At 37.7% G+C, this 16,462-nt stretch overlaps 1 protein-coding gene across 1 annotated transcript in view; it reads right to left on the reverse strand.

Annotated features, from left to right (window-relative positions):
- Positions 1-16,462, reverse strand: part of CASC1 (cancer susceptibility candidate 1) — a 71,863-nt gene that overhangs the window by 48,194 nt on the left and 7,207 nt on the right. The window contains exons 3-7 of the mRNA XM_006897216.1: positions 10,043-10,144; positions 8,744-8,881; positions 4,653-4,799; positions 2,279-2,382; positions 404-713 (exon numbers count right to left, since the gene is read on the reverse strand). Of these exons, the coding sequence (XP_006897278.1) occupies positions 404-713; positions 2,279-2,382; positions 4,653-4,799; positions 8,744-8,881; positions 10,043-10,144 (801 nt within the window). The remainder of the gene's footprint in view (positions 1-403; positions 714-2,278; positions 2,383-4,652; positions 4,800-8,743; positions 8,882-10,042; positions 10,145-16,462) is intronic.

Genomic DNA, 16,462 nt, shown 5'->3' on the forward strand with positions numbered 1-16,462 from the left:
AGACTTCCGGCAATTCTCTGCTGATGTGCTGTTCTAATCGTTTTTGGATGATCTTCAGTAGAATCTTGCTTGCATGTGAAATCAAGGACACTGTTCTGTAGTTTCCACACTCAGTTGGGTCACCTTTCTTTGGAATGGGAACAAATATAGATATACAAATAATTTATTCTTGTACTGAGCTTTAATGTGCTGAGCACCTACAATTGATTGATTATTAATGGAAGGCAAGAAAACCAAAAATGCCATTCAAAATTACCAAGTTAATGACATTCAGATGATTTCCAGACAGTTTCTAGGAAAAATCTTGAGGTTGCTTTGGGGACTGTAAAGTGCTTACCACATGCATGGGGAGGGGGCGGGAAATACATATATACACGTATATATTTATTTAAATATGTCCTACCGTTTTTACTTCAGCATCATCTTCTTCCTCAACTTTTCCTTCAGAAGCTACGACAGATCCTCTTTCTGATTTAGGCTCCTCTTCATCCTCTTTGGTGATTGGTACTCCTATAATTGTTTGAATGTGTTCTTTGACAATTTCAGCTATTGAAGAAGTAAGCTGTTGTACTTTTAATGGTTTGGGACCACAGCTGAGTGGTGTAAGATGATCATAATGAGTATGAAACAGTCTTAGTGCAATATTAGATGTTGCTAGTAATCTTGGAATTTCAAATCCAATCTGTGTTTTAGAGAATCTGATGCTTCTGTACCTGGTATTAATTTTAACACAAAAGTTGAAATTCAAGGAAATAAGAGATCTTTTACAAACATATACACTTAATTATAATTTTACTCCTCTTTTGAGCCCAAACTTACTTGCTTTCTTTGCAGCATTTGTGGGATTCAGTTGTCAATGCTGCCTTTCTCAAAATACTTTTCTGTGATCCATGATCCTACACTCTTCATCATCCCTGACAGCTCTCTTCCAGTCTCCTCTTTGGGAAAACACTATCCTAATCATTATCTCAATGTCACTACTACTCAGGGCTCAACCCAAAGCTCTTTTTCTCTCCTTCCATAGACCTCCCTGGATTTTATTATTCCTATGCATTGAATTGCTGTTTTATCAAAGGAAAAGTCATCTCTGGGTGGACTTTACAAGGTCCACAAATGCCCTCACATCTATGCCAACATACGTAAATTATTTGATAGTTACAAGAGTCTATAATTCTCAAAAAGAATCATTTATATATAATGCTGATGACACTCAAAATATACTCTCTCAGTTCAGCTTTACTTTAATGCCTTCAGACAGCTGCACATTGCTGTCTTATAAGTACTTCAAATTCAACCAGTCCAACCTTTAACTCACTGACTTTACAGTTGCTGCCACCATCAGCATCAAGATGAAACAAAACTTGCTCTGCAGCCATTATTCCTTATCTTAGTAAAAGCTACCCTCTATATTTCTCTTCTTAAATCAGGGAGCTCATTCAAGGCTTTTCCTATTTACATTTTTATTCTCCTCAATATATGCGGATTTATTTATTTCATCCTTCTATCCTTTATAATAGTAAAGATTGATATACGTTGTCTTTGATTAAAATTAGAACCATAAGGGACTTAGAAATTATGTTGTTACTTTCTAAATAATGGAAGTAAAACAGAATTTTCCTACATAATAGAACTTGTTCTTTTAGAGATGGGATCAGAACCTTGGTCTCCTAGTTTTCATTTTGGTAATTTCATCTTTAGAACTCTTGATACACTAACTCAATTAGGGTGAAATATTTAAGTAACTATCAAGTGATCATGAATGCATCAGTGTTACTGTCATTCCTATGAAACATAGTGATTTATTGAAAACAACGGAAATAATACTTAATAACTTTAAAATAATAAAAGTAAAAATTATCTCAAACAGTTAACAAAGATATGTTTGTCTGTGTGTGTGTAAGTTCCAGAAAGCCAAACATAAAGCAACCAAATTTTATTTCTTTGTTGTCATCATTATTGGGTAATAGGGTGCAAAGAAGAACAAGTAACAAGAGGGAGAGACTTTCTATTTCTTGAATATAGGCTTGTATACCTTGCTACAAACTTTACATATATTATGGTTTGATCAACAATCTTATTAAATAATATCATTATAATTTTACTTATGATAAATGTGAAGGTAAACAAGGCTAAATTAGTTGACTAAACTAAACTGTTGGTATTAGATTTAAACCACTATTAACTGAATTCCTCACATTGGCTTTTCCAAACCTTCTTGTCTCACAATCATGTCTCTAAAGTTCATTGACTATATGGAAAGTATAAAGCATAAAAGTACCTTGGATTCTTCTTGAGGTTTGCCCACACATATAGAGCAACATTTTCATCTTCAATAATTTTTTCCATATTTCCACTGTCTAGCTCTGCCAAAGTACTAGCTTGCTGAAAGAGAAAGAGCATAAAAGATTAAAGGTCTTGTAGATAAGGTTGGATTCCTTTCACCATCTAAAAGAGTAACTTGTGTAAATTTAAGATCCACATAAAACAGGTATTCAAACCATTGCATTGTAGTTTAACCAGAAAGAACAGTTCCAAGTTCTTACTCAAAATGACAAAGAATTATTTTTCCCCAATATTCTCTACATGATAGAAATACATTTGCTTAAGGAAGTACTCTTTCCTTTTTCTACACTGTTTCTCTTGAAGTGTCTTAGGATTACAGCTGCTACTGTATTTCCAATTAACATTTGTAGATTACTGTCCTATTATCTTCATTTAATTTTAAAATAAAAATCATTAACTTCTCATTTTAAATGTACACCTGTGTCTCACTGTTTACAATATACTTATTTATTTATACCTCATAAAAATGTAGACTTTAGCACTAGAAAAATTAATAGGTTTCTAAACATGTCAGGTTTAGAAGGGAAAGTTTAAAAAAATTTAACAAAAAAAGAAGGGAAGGTTTCCAGTTTATAAAACCCAGATAAATCATGTGTTTCAGTAGCCGAATACTTTATATCTGACATGCAATGTACATTTAAGAGACCTCTTAGGATTTTTTTAAATAGGTAACGCAGCTATCTACTGTCAAGGAAGCAGATCTTTTAAAGGACTTAAATCTGTATGCATAGGAATCAGACTGATTACATCTGCAGAAAGAACCACTGGAGAAGCTCAGTATCAGCTGTGAAAACTAGGCCAGGAGCTGATTGTAGAAGAGAGCACCAACTACTCACATGCAAGTTCAAGCTGAAGCTGAGGGAAATTAAACCGAATCCACAGGAACCAAAATAGGACTGTGAGTCTATCCCACCTGAATTTCAGAACCATCTCAGGAACAGGTTTGAGGCTTTGAACACTAATGAGCGAAGGCCAGATGAGTTGTGGGAGGATATCAAGCATATCATCCAGGAAGAGTGCAAAAGGTCATTACAAAGACAGAGGAGGAAGAAAAGCCCAAAATGGATGTCAGAAGAAACTCTGAATATTGCACTGGAGTGCAGAGAAGCCAAAGCAGAAGCAAGACTTCAAGATACCAAAGAGCTGAACAGAAGATTCCAAAAGGCAGCATGGGATGACAAAGTAAAATATTACAATGAAATGTGCAAGGAGCTGGAGTCAGAAAATCAAAAGGGCCGAACTCACTCAGCATTACTTAAGCTCAAGGAACTGGAGAACGAATTCAAACCTCGAGTTGATAATTATCATGGATGCTTTAGGCAGAATATTAAATGATCCAGGAAGTATTAAAAGAAGATGGAAAAAAATATACTGAGTCACTGTATCGAAAGGAATTGGCAGACACAGAAGAATTTCATGAAACAATATATGAAAAAAAAACAAAAATATGACCTTGATGACAGAAATGAGGCTGGAGATGAAATTATATAAATGGACCTAGTTGTTGTTATGTGTCATTGCGACTCATAGCAACCCTACATACAATAGCTCTAAACCCTACCCTGAACCAGCTTCATTGATTCTAACACACCTAATTCCACTACCCTAGTTACTGTAGCAATCATCTCATCCAGGGTCTTCCTCTCCTGTTCTCTTTCTCCACCCTTCCAAGCAAGATGTCGTTCTCCAAGGACTGGTCTCTTTTGGCCATGGGCCCAAAGAATGTGAGACGGAGTTTAAAAATCCTTGCCTCCAAGAAGAAACTTGGTTTCACTTTCTCTAGGACAGACCTGTTTGTTCTCTTGGTGGTCCATGTTATGTTCAAAATTCTTCTCCAGTACCACAACTCAAAGGCATCAATTCTTTGTTTGTTATCCTTAGTCATTGTACAGCTCTCCAATGCACAGCAAGTAACTGCAAATACTATGGCCTGGATCAGGCACACCTTAGTCTCTATATAGGCATCATTGCTCTTTAGCACTTTGAAGAGGTCCCTGACAACAGACTTCCCCATTTAATTTGTCTTTTGATTTTCTGATTACTGATACCAAGGGTAATTAATGCACCTAGTATATTACATTACATTTTTGGCAAATGTAAGGCAAACATTAACTAAATCTGTTATATCTTATTTATTTAAAAAAGGAAACTATTTCCAGCAGATAAATATGCATAATTATGTGTGCTTTCTTTTCCATAAGTTTAATTCCTCAAAAGAAAGGAAAATTTTGCTAAATTATTTTATTATGTACATTAAAGGTTAACTCTTATAAAAGCTAAAATAACATCTAAGCAAAATATATACTTACTCTGAGAAGTATTTCAGTGGCTGTATTAAACTTAGAATTAAGGAGCTCTTGGAGCTTTTTAATTGATTCTTGGTACTGTTTTATGTCTTTATCTTGCAAATCATATAGTGGAGTTTCCAATAACATTAATTTCAATGTATCAATTAACTAGAAGCAGAAAAATACTTAGATTAATGCTCTGACAAAGAGTCAAAGAAGAGATGAAAAACACCATTCTATAACTTTTTTCTTTTTTAGTTTCATCACTTCTGAGTTTGGAATTATTTACATTTATTAAAGAGAGAAAAATTTTTCTGTACTTTGTAATTTATAACATAGAAACAGTAAGTACTCCCTCCCCAATAATCCCTATAATTTTTTTCAATTACATGTATAGTAAGTCATTATTAGCAAGCTGACAAAGTATGCCTTTGTCATTACCTGAAACTAAGAAATTTTAGCAAAAACATGAGTTGATTGAAGTTGAATAAGAAAAGGAAAAACAGGGAAAAATAAAAAGAAGCAATAATATTCATGGAATGCTTACTTACTAAATGCTTTATATGTTTTAATTCACTTAACCCTTATCATCACTCTATATGGTTGTTGTTATTGTTGATTGCTGTTGAGTTGAGCATGACTCATAGCTACTCTATGCACAAAAGGCCTAAAGCCTTTCTGTAACTATCATCATTTATCAAAGTTGATAGTTTCCAGAGGCATGTTGTTTAGGAAGTGGATACCACTCCTGCTTCCAAATTCTATAAAGTAAATTTGGCTTATTTTGTAAATAAAAACTGAAGTGCAGCATAACCAAGAAACAGTAAGTGGCAGAATTTAGTTTTGAGCACAAATACAGGCAATACACAGTGAATTCCTAAATTATGAGAAGCAACGTAGTTATGTAAACTGGTATGGACTCAAGTAAAGAGGCTGGATTGTAATCTTGGTCAACTATTCAACAGCCCCCACCCACCTCAGCTTTGTCATTTGTTAAATGGAAAGAACTTTTGACTCACCTTTTTCTTTTTTGGCTGCATTTTACAGCTTATTCTATAGTGGATTATTCAATGTAGCTTTTCTAGCCTTTGGTTTTGACTTCCACCACTGAGGCCAGGTAGGAATATATAAATTTGAGGTGTCTACTGTCCACCAAAGGGATTGGCTAATTTGCTTATAAGGTAAGTTGAAATTTTTGGTGTAGGAATGTACAAATAAGGTGTGCAGAGCATTAACATGGAGATGTTAGTAAATTATTTTATATATATATATGTTATATATATATATGCATATATATATTTTATATATATGTCATTATTTTGTTGATTGCTGTCAAGTTGAACATGACTCATAGTGACTCTATGAACAAAAAAAGACCTAATGCCTTTCTATAACTGTCATCATTTCACTATATATATATTATATATATGAATTAAAATAATTAACAATCTGGAACAAGACATGCATTATAAAGTGAATTGGTTTTGGGGGAGGGGAGGCAGTAAAATGTTTATCCATAAATTCATTAAAACCCATTCTTTCTGTAAACTTTCACTAAAATTACACACACATGTAAGTACATGGGGAGGGAGAAAAATGAGGAAGAGAGAATAACGCATGTCCTTCAGAACAGAGATTACTCTGTGAGATGGAGCAAGATTGAGACATAGCAGCTCAGATGACAGCAGTAATAACACTTCCAACAGCAAAAGCAGTGAAGAACCAGAGACCAGGATGAGGCAGAGCTGAGCTAGATCTGCTACTCCACAGAGCCAGAGGTGAGTGCCTTAGCCTCGGCTACTTGCAGTATGGGGTCAAGGGAGGCACAGATTTGGCAGAACTATAAGAGTTCTGAAACATTTGCCCAACCATGGAACAAAAGTCAGAGAAATCAAAGGTCAGAGAGAGGTCTGCCTGAGAACACTCCTGAAACTATCCTGAGTGAAGATTCGTATCTTAAAGTGTTTCTGTTATTTCCATAATATTATACATCCTGTAATCATAAGTATTGTCTGTGTGGCCACTGCAACAGATTAGCAAATTAGTAGTAATGAGACTTCTGGGAGGAATGGTTGGTGGTAGAATTAATAAAAGAAGATATGGGAATGTAGCAGGCTGTTTGGTCTCCTAAGAAGTGGTTTCATGCTACTGATATTGTTTGGTTTAGCAGTGCAACACACTATAGACTATGCCGCCAGAACTCCTTTGTTGTTGCTATGCTTGATGGGACTTCTTAGTGGAGGTCACCCCTGCTGTCCCCATATCCGCTGCACTGGTTTTTACTGCTGTTTAACTTAGCCACTGGGTCTCTGTGGCTGAGCGGTAAGGACTTACGCTGCTAACCCAAAGGCACACCATTCAAATCCAGCAGATGCTCTGAAGAAAAAAAGACGGTAAGTCTCCTCCTATATGATTTACTGCCTCTAAAAACCCATACTGGAGGGCCAGTTACGAGTTGGTTCCAACTACAGTACATAGCAAAAATATATATAATGTATTCAGTATTTTCAATGTACTACATTTTGCACCTCTATAATTATTTGTCACTGTATCAGAAGAAATTGGCTGACACAGAAGAATTTCATGAAATAATATATGAGCAAGAGCCTGTGGTGATGAAGGAGGAAATTCAAGTTACTCTGAAGGAACTGGCAAAAAACAAGGCTCCAGGAGTTGACAGCATACCAAATGACATATTACAACAAACAGACGCTGCCCTGGATGTGCTAAGTTGTGCCAAGAAATCTGGAGGAGAGCCAGCTGGCCAACTGACTGGAAAATATTGATATTTGTTCCCATTTCAAAGAAAGGGGACCCAAGACAGTGCGGAAATTATCGAACAATATCATTTCTATCACAGGCAAGCAAGATTCCGCTGAAAATTATCTAAAAACGAATGGAGCAATATGTCAACAGGGAACTGCCTGATGTGCAGGCTGGATTTAGAAGAGGTCATGGTACTAGGGATATTATAGTTAATGTTATATGGATCTTGGCAGAAAGCAGAGAATACCAGAAAAATGTCTATGTGTGCTTCATTGACTATGCAAAGGCTTTTGACTGTGTGGATCATAACAAGGTATGGTTGACTCTGAGAAGAATGGGAATCCCAGAACATTTGATTGTACTAATGCAAAACCTATACTTGGATCAAGAGGCAATCGTCAGAACAGAGCAAAGAGACACTACATGGTTCAAAATCAAGAAGGGGTCCGTCAGGGGTGTATTCTGTCTCCATACCTTTTCAATCTGTGTACAGAACAGACAATCCAAGATGCTGGGCTGTACGAGGAGGAATGTGGCATCAGGATTGGTGGAAGAGTCATCAACAGCAGATGCAAATGACACAGCCCTGCTTGCTGAAACTGAGGAGGACCTGAAGCATTTACTGCAGAAGGTCAAGGACTGCAGTCTCCTATATGGACTGAAGCTCAACAACAAGAAAACAAAGATTCTCACCACTGGGCCAATTGGCAGCATGATGATAGATGGCATTAGTATGGATGGTGAAGAGATTAAGATAGTTAACAGTTTTCGTTTACTAGGCTCCACAGTCAACATTCTTGGTAACAGTAGCCAGGAAATCAAGAGACAAATTTCATTGGGAAAGTCAGCTGTAAGGGACCTCTTAAAAGTACTGAAGAGCAACAACGTCAGGCTGGAGACTAAGGTGCGCCTGATCTGGGCTATAGTCTTCACAATTACATGCTATGAATCAGAGAGTTGGACAGTGAATAGGGATGATGGAAGAAGAATTGATGCCTTTGAGCTGTGGTGTTGGAGAAGAGTGTTGAATATACCATGGACTGCTAGGAGAACAAACAGGTTTGTCCTGGAGAAGGTAAAGCCGGAATGCTCCATGGAGTCAAGGATTCTGAAGCTTCGTCTGACATACTTTGGGCATGTTGCAAGGAGGGACGGGTCCTTGGAGAGGGACATCATGTTTGGGAGAGTGGAGGGACGGTACAGGGAATATACTCTAAAGAAAGCAGGAGGTTGGGCAGGAAGAGAAGTGCAACAATGAATGAATGGAAATCCAAAGTCTCTGTAAACTTTAATTAAAATTAGTGAAAAATAAATAAAATGCATTTTAAAAGATTAATAACACTTACACGTAACACTAGTTTACTCTTCTGAATAACTTCCTCAAAAGTCTCATTTTTTTCCTCTTCCCACAAGCTAATGAAAGTATTCATCTCTTGAGGCACTGATGGGTCAGGACTCCCATCACACAGGATGTAGTGGTTCCACTGTGAAATAAGAAGCATTTCAAGATTTACACTGGCCAATAATCAGAGAACAACAGGACTCTTTTTTTATGAAGAAGTCTCATTAATCCTTTTTCCAATATAAATTGTTGCCCAATTTAGACCAACATAAATTATAACTTTAACTGGTAACTTTGAGCTATCAAGAAAATAACTAGATTCTTCTTTATAGTTTGTAACTCCTAATCATTCAGATAAAAAAAAATTCATTCATTTCATATTCTATGTATCTCATAACATAGTTTATAATACAGTTATAATTTTTTCACTGAAAATTATACCATAATATTATTTGTGATATTATTACAGGCCTTTTCTATCTATATTCTTTCGAAAAGTAAACTGTTTTGAGTAACACTAGGATTAGCTTAAACACAAAACATTTTGTAAAAATTTAGGATGTTGTTTTTTTTGTGCACTGTTGTTTTTGTTGTGTACTACCAAATGCAGACAGAGAGCAGGGTGGAGCTCCCTGATTAGAACAAGCTTGGAAGGAGGAGTGGCATCCACTTCCATAATAGCTTGCCTCCGGAAACCCTATGAACCCGGAGAGAGGATGAAAGACACCCAAGCATTGAGGACTCTCCTTCATAGGGTCGCTATGAGTAGCCTGCAACTCGACGGTGCTTAACAACAACAACTGTAATAGCTGACCAATAGCTGACACTCCAGTAGGTTTTCAGAGGCCATTTATCACACAGGAGGAAACTGCACATCCTTCTCCCGCTAAATTTTAAGTATCTTGATAAACACTGGAAAACTGATTTCTATAAAACTTTAGCAACTTACTTTGTTACAAGCTATAGAAGAATATTTTTGTCAGATTTTATTTTTTTATGCCATTGTTGTTAGGTGCCATTGAATTGAGTGTAACTTACAGTGACCAAACAACGTACTCAAATCCTGTTCTTATCATCTCTGATAGGCCTGAGCCCCTGCTGCAGTAATGGTCTCACTCTATCTTGTTAGGGGTCTTCCTCTCTTTTGTTGAACCTCACCTTTTCCAAGCAAGAGTTTTTTCTTTTTCCAGACACGATTTTTTAATAGATATATTTAAAATTTGTCAGAATATGCATATCCAAATACTCCCACTTGTGGCACCTAAGTATTAATCAATCAATCAAATATATAAAGCAATCTTACCCTAGAAAGCGATTTACTTTCTCGTCTTAATTTTTCTGCTTCAGGATAACACTCTTCTAATATTTCAAGTTCATCAAGTTCTTCTTTTCTCCTTTCTACATTCTGTTGCACAGAAATACAGATTGATTTGCTTTTCATAGCCTTTAAAACTTAGCATCTATATTATGTTGTTATGTGCCGAGTCGCCTGCGACTCATAGCGATCCTAAACTCTGCCCTATCCTGTGCCAACCTCACCATCTCCAACACACCTGCCCCCATTATTACCCCAGTCACTGAATCAATCCATTTCACTGAGGGTCTTCCTCTCCTGCGCTGTCCCTCCACCCTCCCAAGCATGACGTCTCTCTCCAAGGACTGGTCCCTCCTTGCAATATGTCCAAAGGATCTCAGACGAAGCTTCATCCTTGCTTCCAGGAGCAGGCCAGCGTCACCCTCTCCAGGAATTCCTAGCAGTCCATGCTATATTCAATACTCTTCTCCAACACCACAGCTCAAAGGCATCAATTCTCTTTCTATCATCCCTAGTCAACGTTCAGCTCTCCAATGCATAGCAAGTGATTGTAAAGACCATGGCATGTATCAGGTGCACCTTAGTCTCCAGACTGACATCCTTGCACTTTAGCACTTTAGAGAGGTCTCTAACCACAGACTTTCCCATCGCAATACATCTTTTCATTTCCTGGCTGCTAGTGCCAAGAGTGGAGCCAAGCAAACTAAAGCTGTGAACAATCTCAATCTCTACACCATCTATCATGACCCTGCCAATCTGCTCAGTGGTGAGAATCTTTGTTTTCTTGATATTGAGTCTCAATTCATACCAAAGACTGCAGTCCCGGACCTTCCACAGCAAGTGCTTCAGGTCCTCCTCAGTTTTAGCAAGCAAGGCTTTTTCATCTGTATAACACAGATTGTTGATGATTCTTCCTCCAATCCTGATGCCACATTTCTCCTCATAGAGCCCAGCCTCCCAGGTAATCTGTTCTGCATAAAGATTGAAAAGGTATGGAGATAGGACACAGCCCTAGCGTACACCTTTCCCAATTTTGAACCATGCAGTGTTTCCTTGCTATGTTCTGACAACTGCCTCCTGGTTCAAGTATAGGTTTCACTTTAGCACAATCTAGTGTTCTGGGATTCCCATTCTTCTCAGAATCAGCCACAGTTTGTTATGATCCACACAGTCAAATGCCTTTGCATAATCAATGAAACAAAGATAGACATTCTTCTGGTACTCCTTGCTTTCAGTCAAGATTCATCTAACATTAGCTACCATATCCCTTGTACCATGACCCTGTCTAAATCCAGCCTGCATTTCTGGTAGTTCTCTGTTGATGTGCTGTTCCAGTTGGTTTTGGATAATCTTCAGCAAAATCTTGCTTGCATGTGATATTAATGATATTGTTCGATAATTTCCACACTGTGGGATCACCTTTCTTTGGAATGGGAACAAATATAGAGTTCTTCCAGTCAGTTGGCCAAGTGGTTTTTCTCCCGATTTTTTGGTACAACTTGGTGAGCATGTCCAGGGCAGCATCTGTTAGCTGAAATATGTCAATTGGTATACCATCTATTCCTGGGGCCTTATTATTAGCCAATTCTTTCAAAAGTCTGAACTTCTTCATCACCACAGGCTTTTGCTCATATGTTGTTTCATTAAATTCTTCTGTGCCTGCCAATTCCTTTTTGTATAATGACTCTGTATACTCTTTCCATCTTCTTTTAATACTTACAGGGTCACTCAATATTCTTCCCAAAGCATAAGTATTGCAACTCGAGGCTTGAATTTCCTCTTCAGTTCCTTGAGCTTAAGAAATGCTGAGCGATTTCAGCCTCTTTGATTTTCTGACTCCAGCTCTTTGCACATTTCATTATAATACTTTACTTTGTCTTGTCGCTCAGCCTTTTGAAATCTCCTGTTGAGCTCCTTAATGTCTTGATTTCTTCCTTCTGCTTAGGCTTCTTGGTGCTCTAGTGCAATATTCAGAGTCTCTTCTGATATCCATTTTGGTCTTTTCATCCTCCTCTGTCTTTGCAATGACCTTTTGCACTCTTCCTGGATGATACCCTTGATATCCTCCCACAACTCCTCTGGTCTTTGCTCATTAGTGTTTAAGGCCTCAGACCTGTTTCTGAGATGGTTCTGAAATTCAGGTGGGATAGACTCAAGGTCATATTTTGGTTCCTATGGACTTGATTTCACTTTCCTTAGCTTCAGTTTAAACTTGCATATAAGTAGTTGGTGATCTGTTCCATAATCAGCACCAGGCCTAGTTTTCACGCTGATATTGAGCTTCTCCAGAGGTTCTTTCCACAGATGTAATCTATATGATTCCTATGCATACCTTCAGGTGAAATCCATGTGTATAGCCTGTGATTATGTTTCTTGTAAAATGTATTTGCAATGAATACATTGTTGATTGTGCAAAAGTCTATCATCCTATCTCCAGCTTCTTTCCTGTCACCTAAATATACATATATAACTATATTATTCAAAAATTAATAATAAAATGAGCTTTCATGAAACTGATAGTTCCGAAAGGAATCATTTAGAATTACGCTTCACAAAGTACACTCCACAGACTTCTGGTTAGTTTTCAACACCTGAACTCTGCATAATAGTTTGACAATAATACTACTAACCTTATTTGCCCTTCAAGCAACTCTGAAGAAATTGGCAAAAAAACAAGGTCCCAGGAATTGATAGCATACCAATGACATATTTCAACAGATGCTGCCTTGGATGTTCTCACCAACTTGTACCAAGAAATCTGGAAGACAACCACCTGGCCAAATGACTGGAAGTGATCTATACTTGTTCCCATCCCAAAGAAGGGTGACCTTACAGAGTGCAGAAATTATTGAACAATATCATTAACATTGAAGAGACTCTAAATATTGCACTAGAGCACTGAGAAGCCAAAGCAAAGGGAAGATATCAGGAAGTTAAGAAGCTGACTAGAAGATTTCAAAGGTCTGCACGGGAAGATAAGACAAAGTATTATAATGAAATGTGCCAGGAGTTGGAGTCAGAAAATCAAAAGGGCAGAACTTGCTCAGCATTTCTTAAGCAAAAGAACTAAAGAATAAATTCAAGCCATGAGTTGCAATGCTGAAGGATGATATGGGCAGAATATTAAATGATTCAAGAAGCATTAAAAGCAGATGGAAGGAGTATACGGAGTCACTGTATCAAAAAGAATTGGCTGACACAGAAAATTTTCAAGAAATAGCATTTGAACAAGAGGTAATGGTGATGAAGGAAGAAGTGCAGGCTGCTTTTATTGATGGAATACCAACTGACATATTTCAAGAGACATATATGCCCTGGATGTGCTCACCAAGTTGTGCCTAGAAATCTGGAGGACAACTTCTTGGCCAACTGACTGAAAGAGATCCATATTTATTCCCATTCCAAAAAAAATGGTGACCAAAGTGTGGAAATTATCGAGCAACAGAACATACTACTAGCAAAATTCTGCTGAAGATCATTGAGAAAAGACTTGAATGGTAGAGTGACAGAGAACTACCAGAAATACAGCCTGGGTTCTAGGTTTAGAAGATGTCATGGCACTAGGGACATTATTGCCAATATCAGGTGGATCTTTGCAGAAAGCAGAGAGTACCAGAAGAATGTCTATCTGTGTTTCATTGACTATGCAAAGGCATTTGTGTGGATCACAATAAATTGTGGCTAACCTTGAGGAAAATGGGAATCTCAGAACACTTGATCATGTTTATATGAAACCTATACTTGGCATAAAGCTGTCCTCAGAATAGAGCAAGGGAACACTGCATGGTTCAAAATCAGGAAAGTAGTGCATCAGAGATGCATGCTGTCCCCATACCTTTTCAATCTATATACAGAACAGATCATTCAAGAAGCAGCGCTTTATGAGGGGGAGTGTGACATCAAGATTGGAGGAAGATTCATTATCAACTTATGATATGCAGATGACACAATTTTGCTTGCTGAAACTGAAGAAGACATGAAGCACTTGCTGCAAAAGGTCAAGGACTAGTCTTCAATATGGACTGAAGCTCAGCATCAAGAAGACAAAGATTCTCAGCACTGGGCCAACTGGCAGCACCATGATAAATGGAGAAGTGATTGAGGTAGTTAGCAATTACAGCTTGCTCAGATCCACAATCAACACTATTAACACCAACAGTCAGGAAACCAAAAGATGAATTACACTCGGAAAATCTGCTGTCATGGACCTCTCCAAAGCACTGAAGGGCAACTATGTCAGTCTAGATACAAAGGTGTGCCTAATCCAGGCCATGGTCTTCCCAATTTCTTGTTATGCTTCAGAGTTGGATAATGACTAAGTATGACAGAAGAAGAATAGATAATTTCTAGTTGTGGTGACTGAGAAGAGTCTTGAACATACCATGGGCTGCCAAGAAAACAAACTGGTCTGTCTTGGAGTGGGTGAGACCAAGTCTCTCCTTGGAGGCTAGGACTTTGAAGCTCTGTCTCAATTACTTTGAGTATGTGGCCAGGAGAGAGGTCCTTGGAGAAGGACATCATGCTTGGAAGGGTGGATGAATAGCGCAGGAGAGGGAGATCCCGGATGAGCTGGATTGATACAGTAACTGAGGCAATGGGAGTTGGTGTATCAGAATTAGTGAGACTGGATCAGGGTAGGGAAGGGTTCAGAACTGCTGTACATAAGGTCACTATACATCACAGGCGACTCCATGGCACATAACAATAATAACATACTATGACAGGTTTGGAAGCAGGAGTGACATCTAATTTCTAAATAACATGCCTTCAGAAACTCTATGAACTGTGATAAATGTCAATAGTTGTAGAGGAGCTTCAGGCCTTTTGTTGGAGAAATACATCATGATTGGGAGAGTGAAGACAGCACAAGAGGAAGACCCTCGATGAGATGGATTGATTTAGGGACTGGGAAAATAGGGATAGATATGTCAGAGACAATAAGATTGCCACAGTACTGAACAGGGTTTAGGGCTGTTGTACATAGGGTCACTATGAGTCACAGGTGATTTAACAACACATAACAACAACATATTTGTAGTGATGGTACAAAAGTAGTAAGACTGATGACACTTTAGCATAAATCAAAGAATGTAGCCTTCAGTATGGATTACACTTCAAGGTCAAGACCACACAAAAATTCTAGCCACTAGAAAAATAGGCAAAATCATGGTAAGTGGAGAAAAATTGGCATTGTCAACAATTCAATTTTACTTGGATCCACAATCAACACCCGTGGGCAACAGTCAAGAAATCAAAAGAGATGCTCCATTGGGCAAATCTATTCTTGAGGACCTCTTCTAAAGTGCTGAAGTACAAAGATGGCAGCTTAAAGACGACGGCATGTCTAACTCAAAGCATAGTATTTTCTTGTGCTTCATATGCATCTTAAAGTTGGAAGATGAATAAGGAAGACTGAAGAAGAATTGATGCCTTTGAATTGTGGTATTGGCAAGGAGTAAAGAAGAGACCATAAACTGTCAAAAGAACAAACAAATCTATCCTGGAGAAAGTACAATCAGAGTGTTCCATAGAGGTAAGGACAGCAAAATTTCACCTCACGTATTTTGGGCATGTTTTCTGGAGGTGTCCATCCATGGAAAAAAGACATAATGCTTAGAAAAGTGGAGGGTCAGCGAAAGAGAGGAAGATCCTCAAGGAGATGGATTGACACAGTGTCTGCAACAATGAGCTTGAGCAAGGCAGAGACTGTGAAGATGGCTCAGGATAAGGCAAAGTTTCAACCTGTGTTCACAGGGTCACAAACAGAACCAAGCAAGTACTATATTCTCTTAAGGGTAGAGTGAAGGCAGGGGTTGATAAGTGAGAGAGTTGGTAATTTGACAGTTAGGTGGAGAGGGAGGGAGGGAAAAGTCTTAAAAAAGAATGACCTTGATGAAAAGTGAAAATTATTTATTAACTCTAGACTGTAAGTATATGTCTTTTTGAAAGTCTCTGTGATAAAATGGCAAGCTTGCATAAAGCACTTGTGCTACATAGCAAAGGACAAAACAGTCTTGAAGGACAACTACTTATGCAATTGTTTGTATTCTGAGCTGAAAAGGTCACTTGTATATGTATAAAAGCCATTTTACTTGAATGAATAACTGCCTTCAAGGTAGTTATTCACATTCCAGTCTTGGTAGATATTCTCTTGAAAGTGAACATATCATTTCAAGGAAACAACGCAGAGTATTTGCTTCCAATAATAAAATCCAATATTTGAAGTAAAAAGGTATAATTTTAAAAGCTTGTGCCTACCATTATGAGCTTAACAAAATCCCAATACATAAAAACTGTTTCACTGGAACTCATGCAATATTATTCAAAATGGGTGAACCTGGAGGACATTATGCTGAGTGAGGTATCTCAGTCACAAAGGGACAAATGCTATATGGTGCCACTGTTGTA

The sequence above is a fragment of the Elephantulus edwardii genome, unplaced genomic scaffold (assembly GCF_000299155.1).
Source record: "Elephantulus edwardii isolate Elephantulus edwardi_28Jun2011 unplaced genomic scaffold, EleEdw1.0 scaffold00206, whole genome shotgun sequence".
NCBI classification, from domain to species: Eukaryota; Metazoa; Chordata; class Mammalia; order Macroscelidea; family Macroscelididae; genus Elephantulus; species Elephantulus edwardii.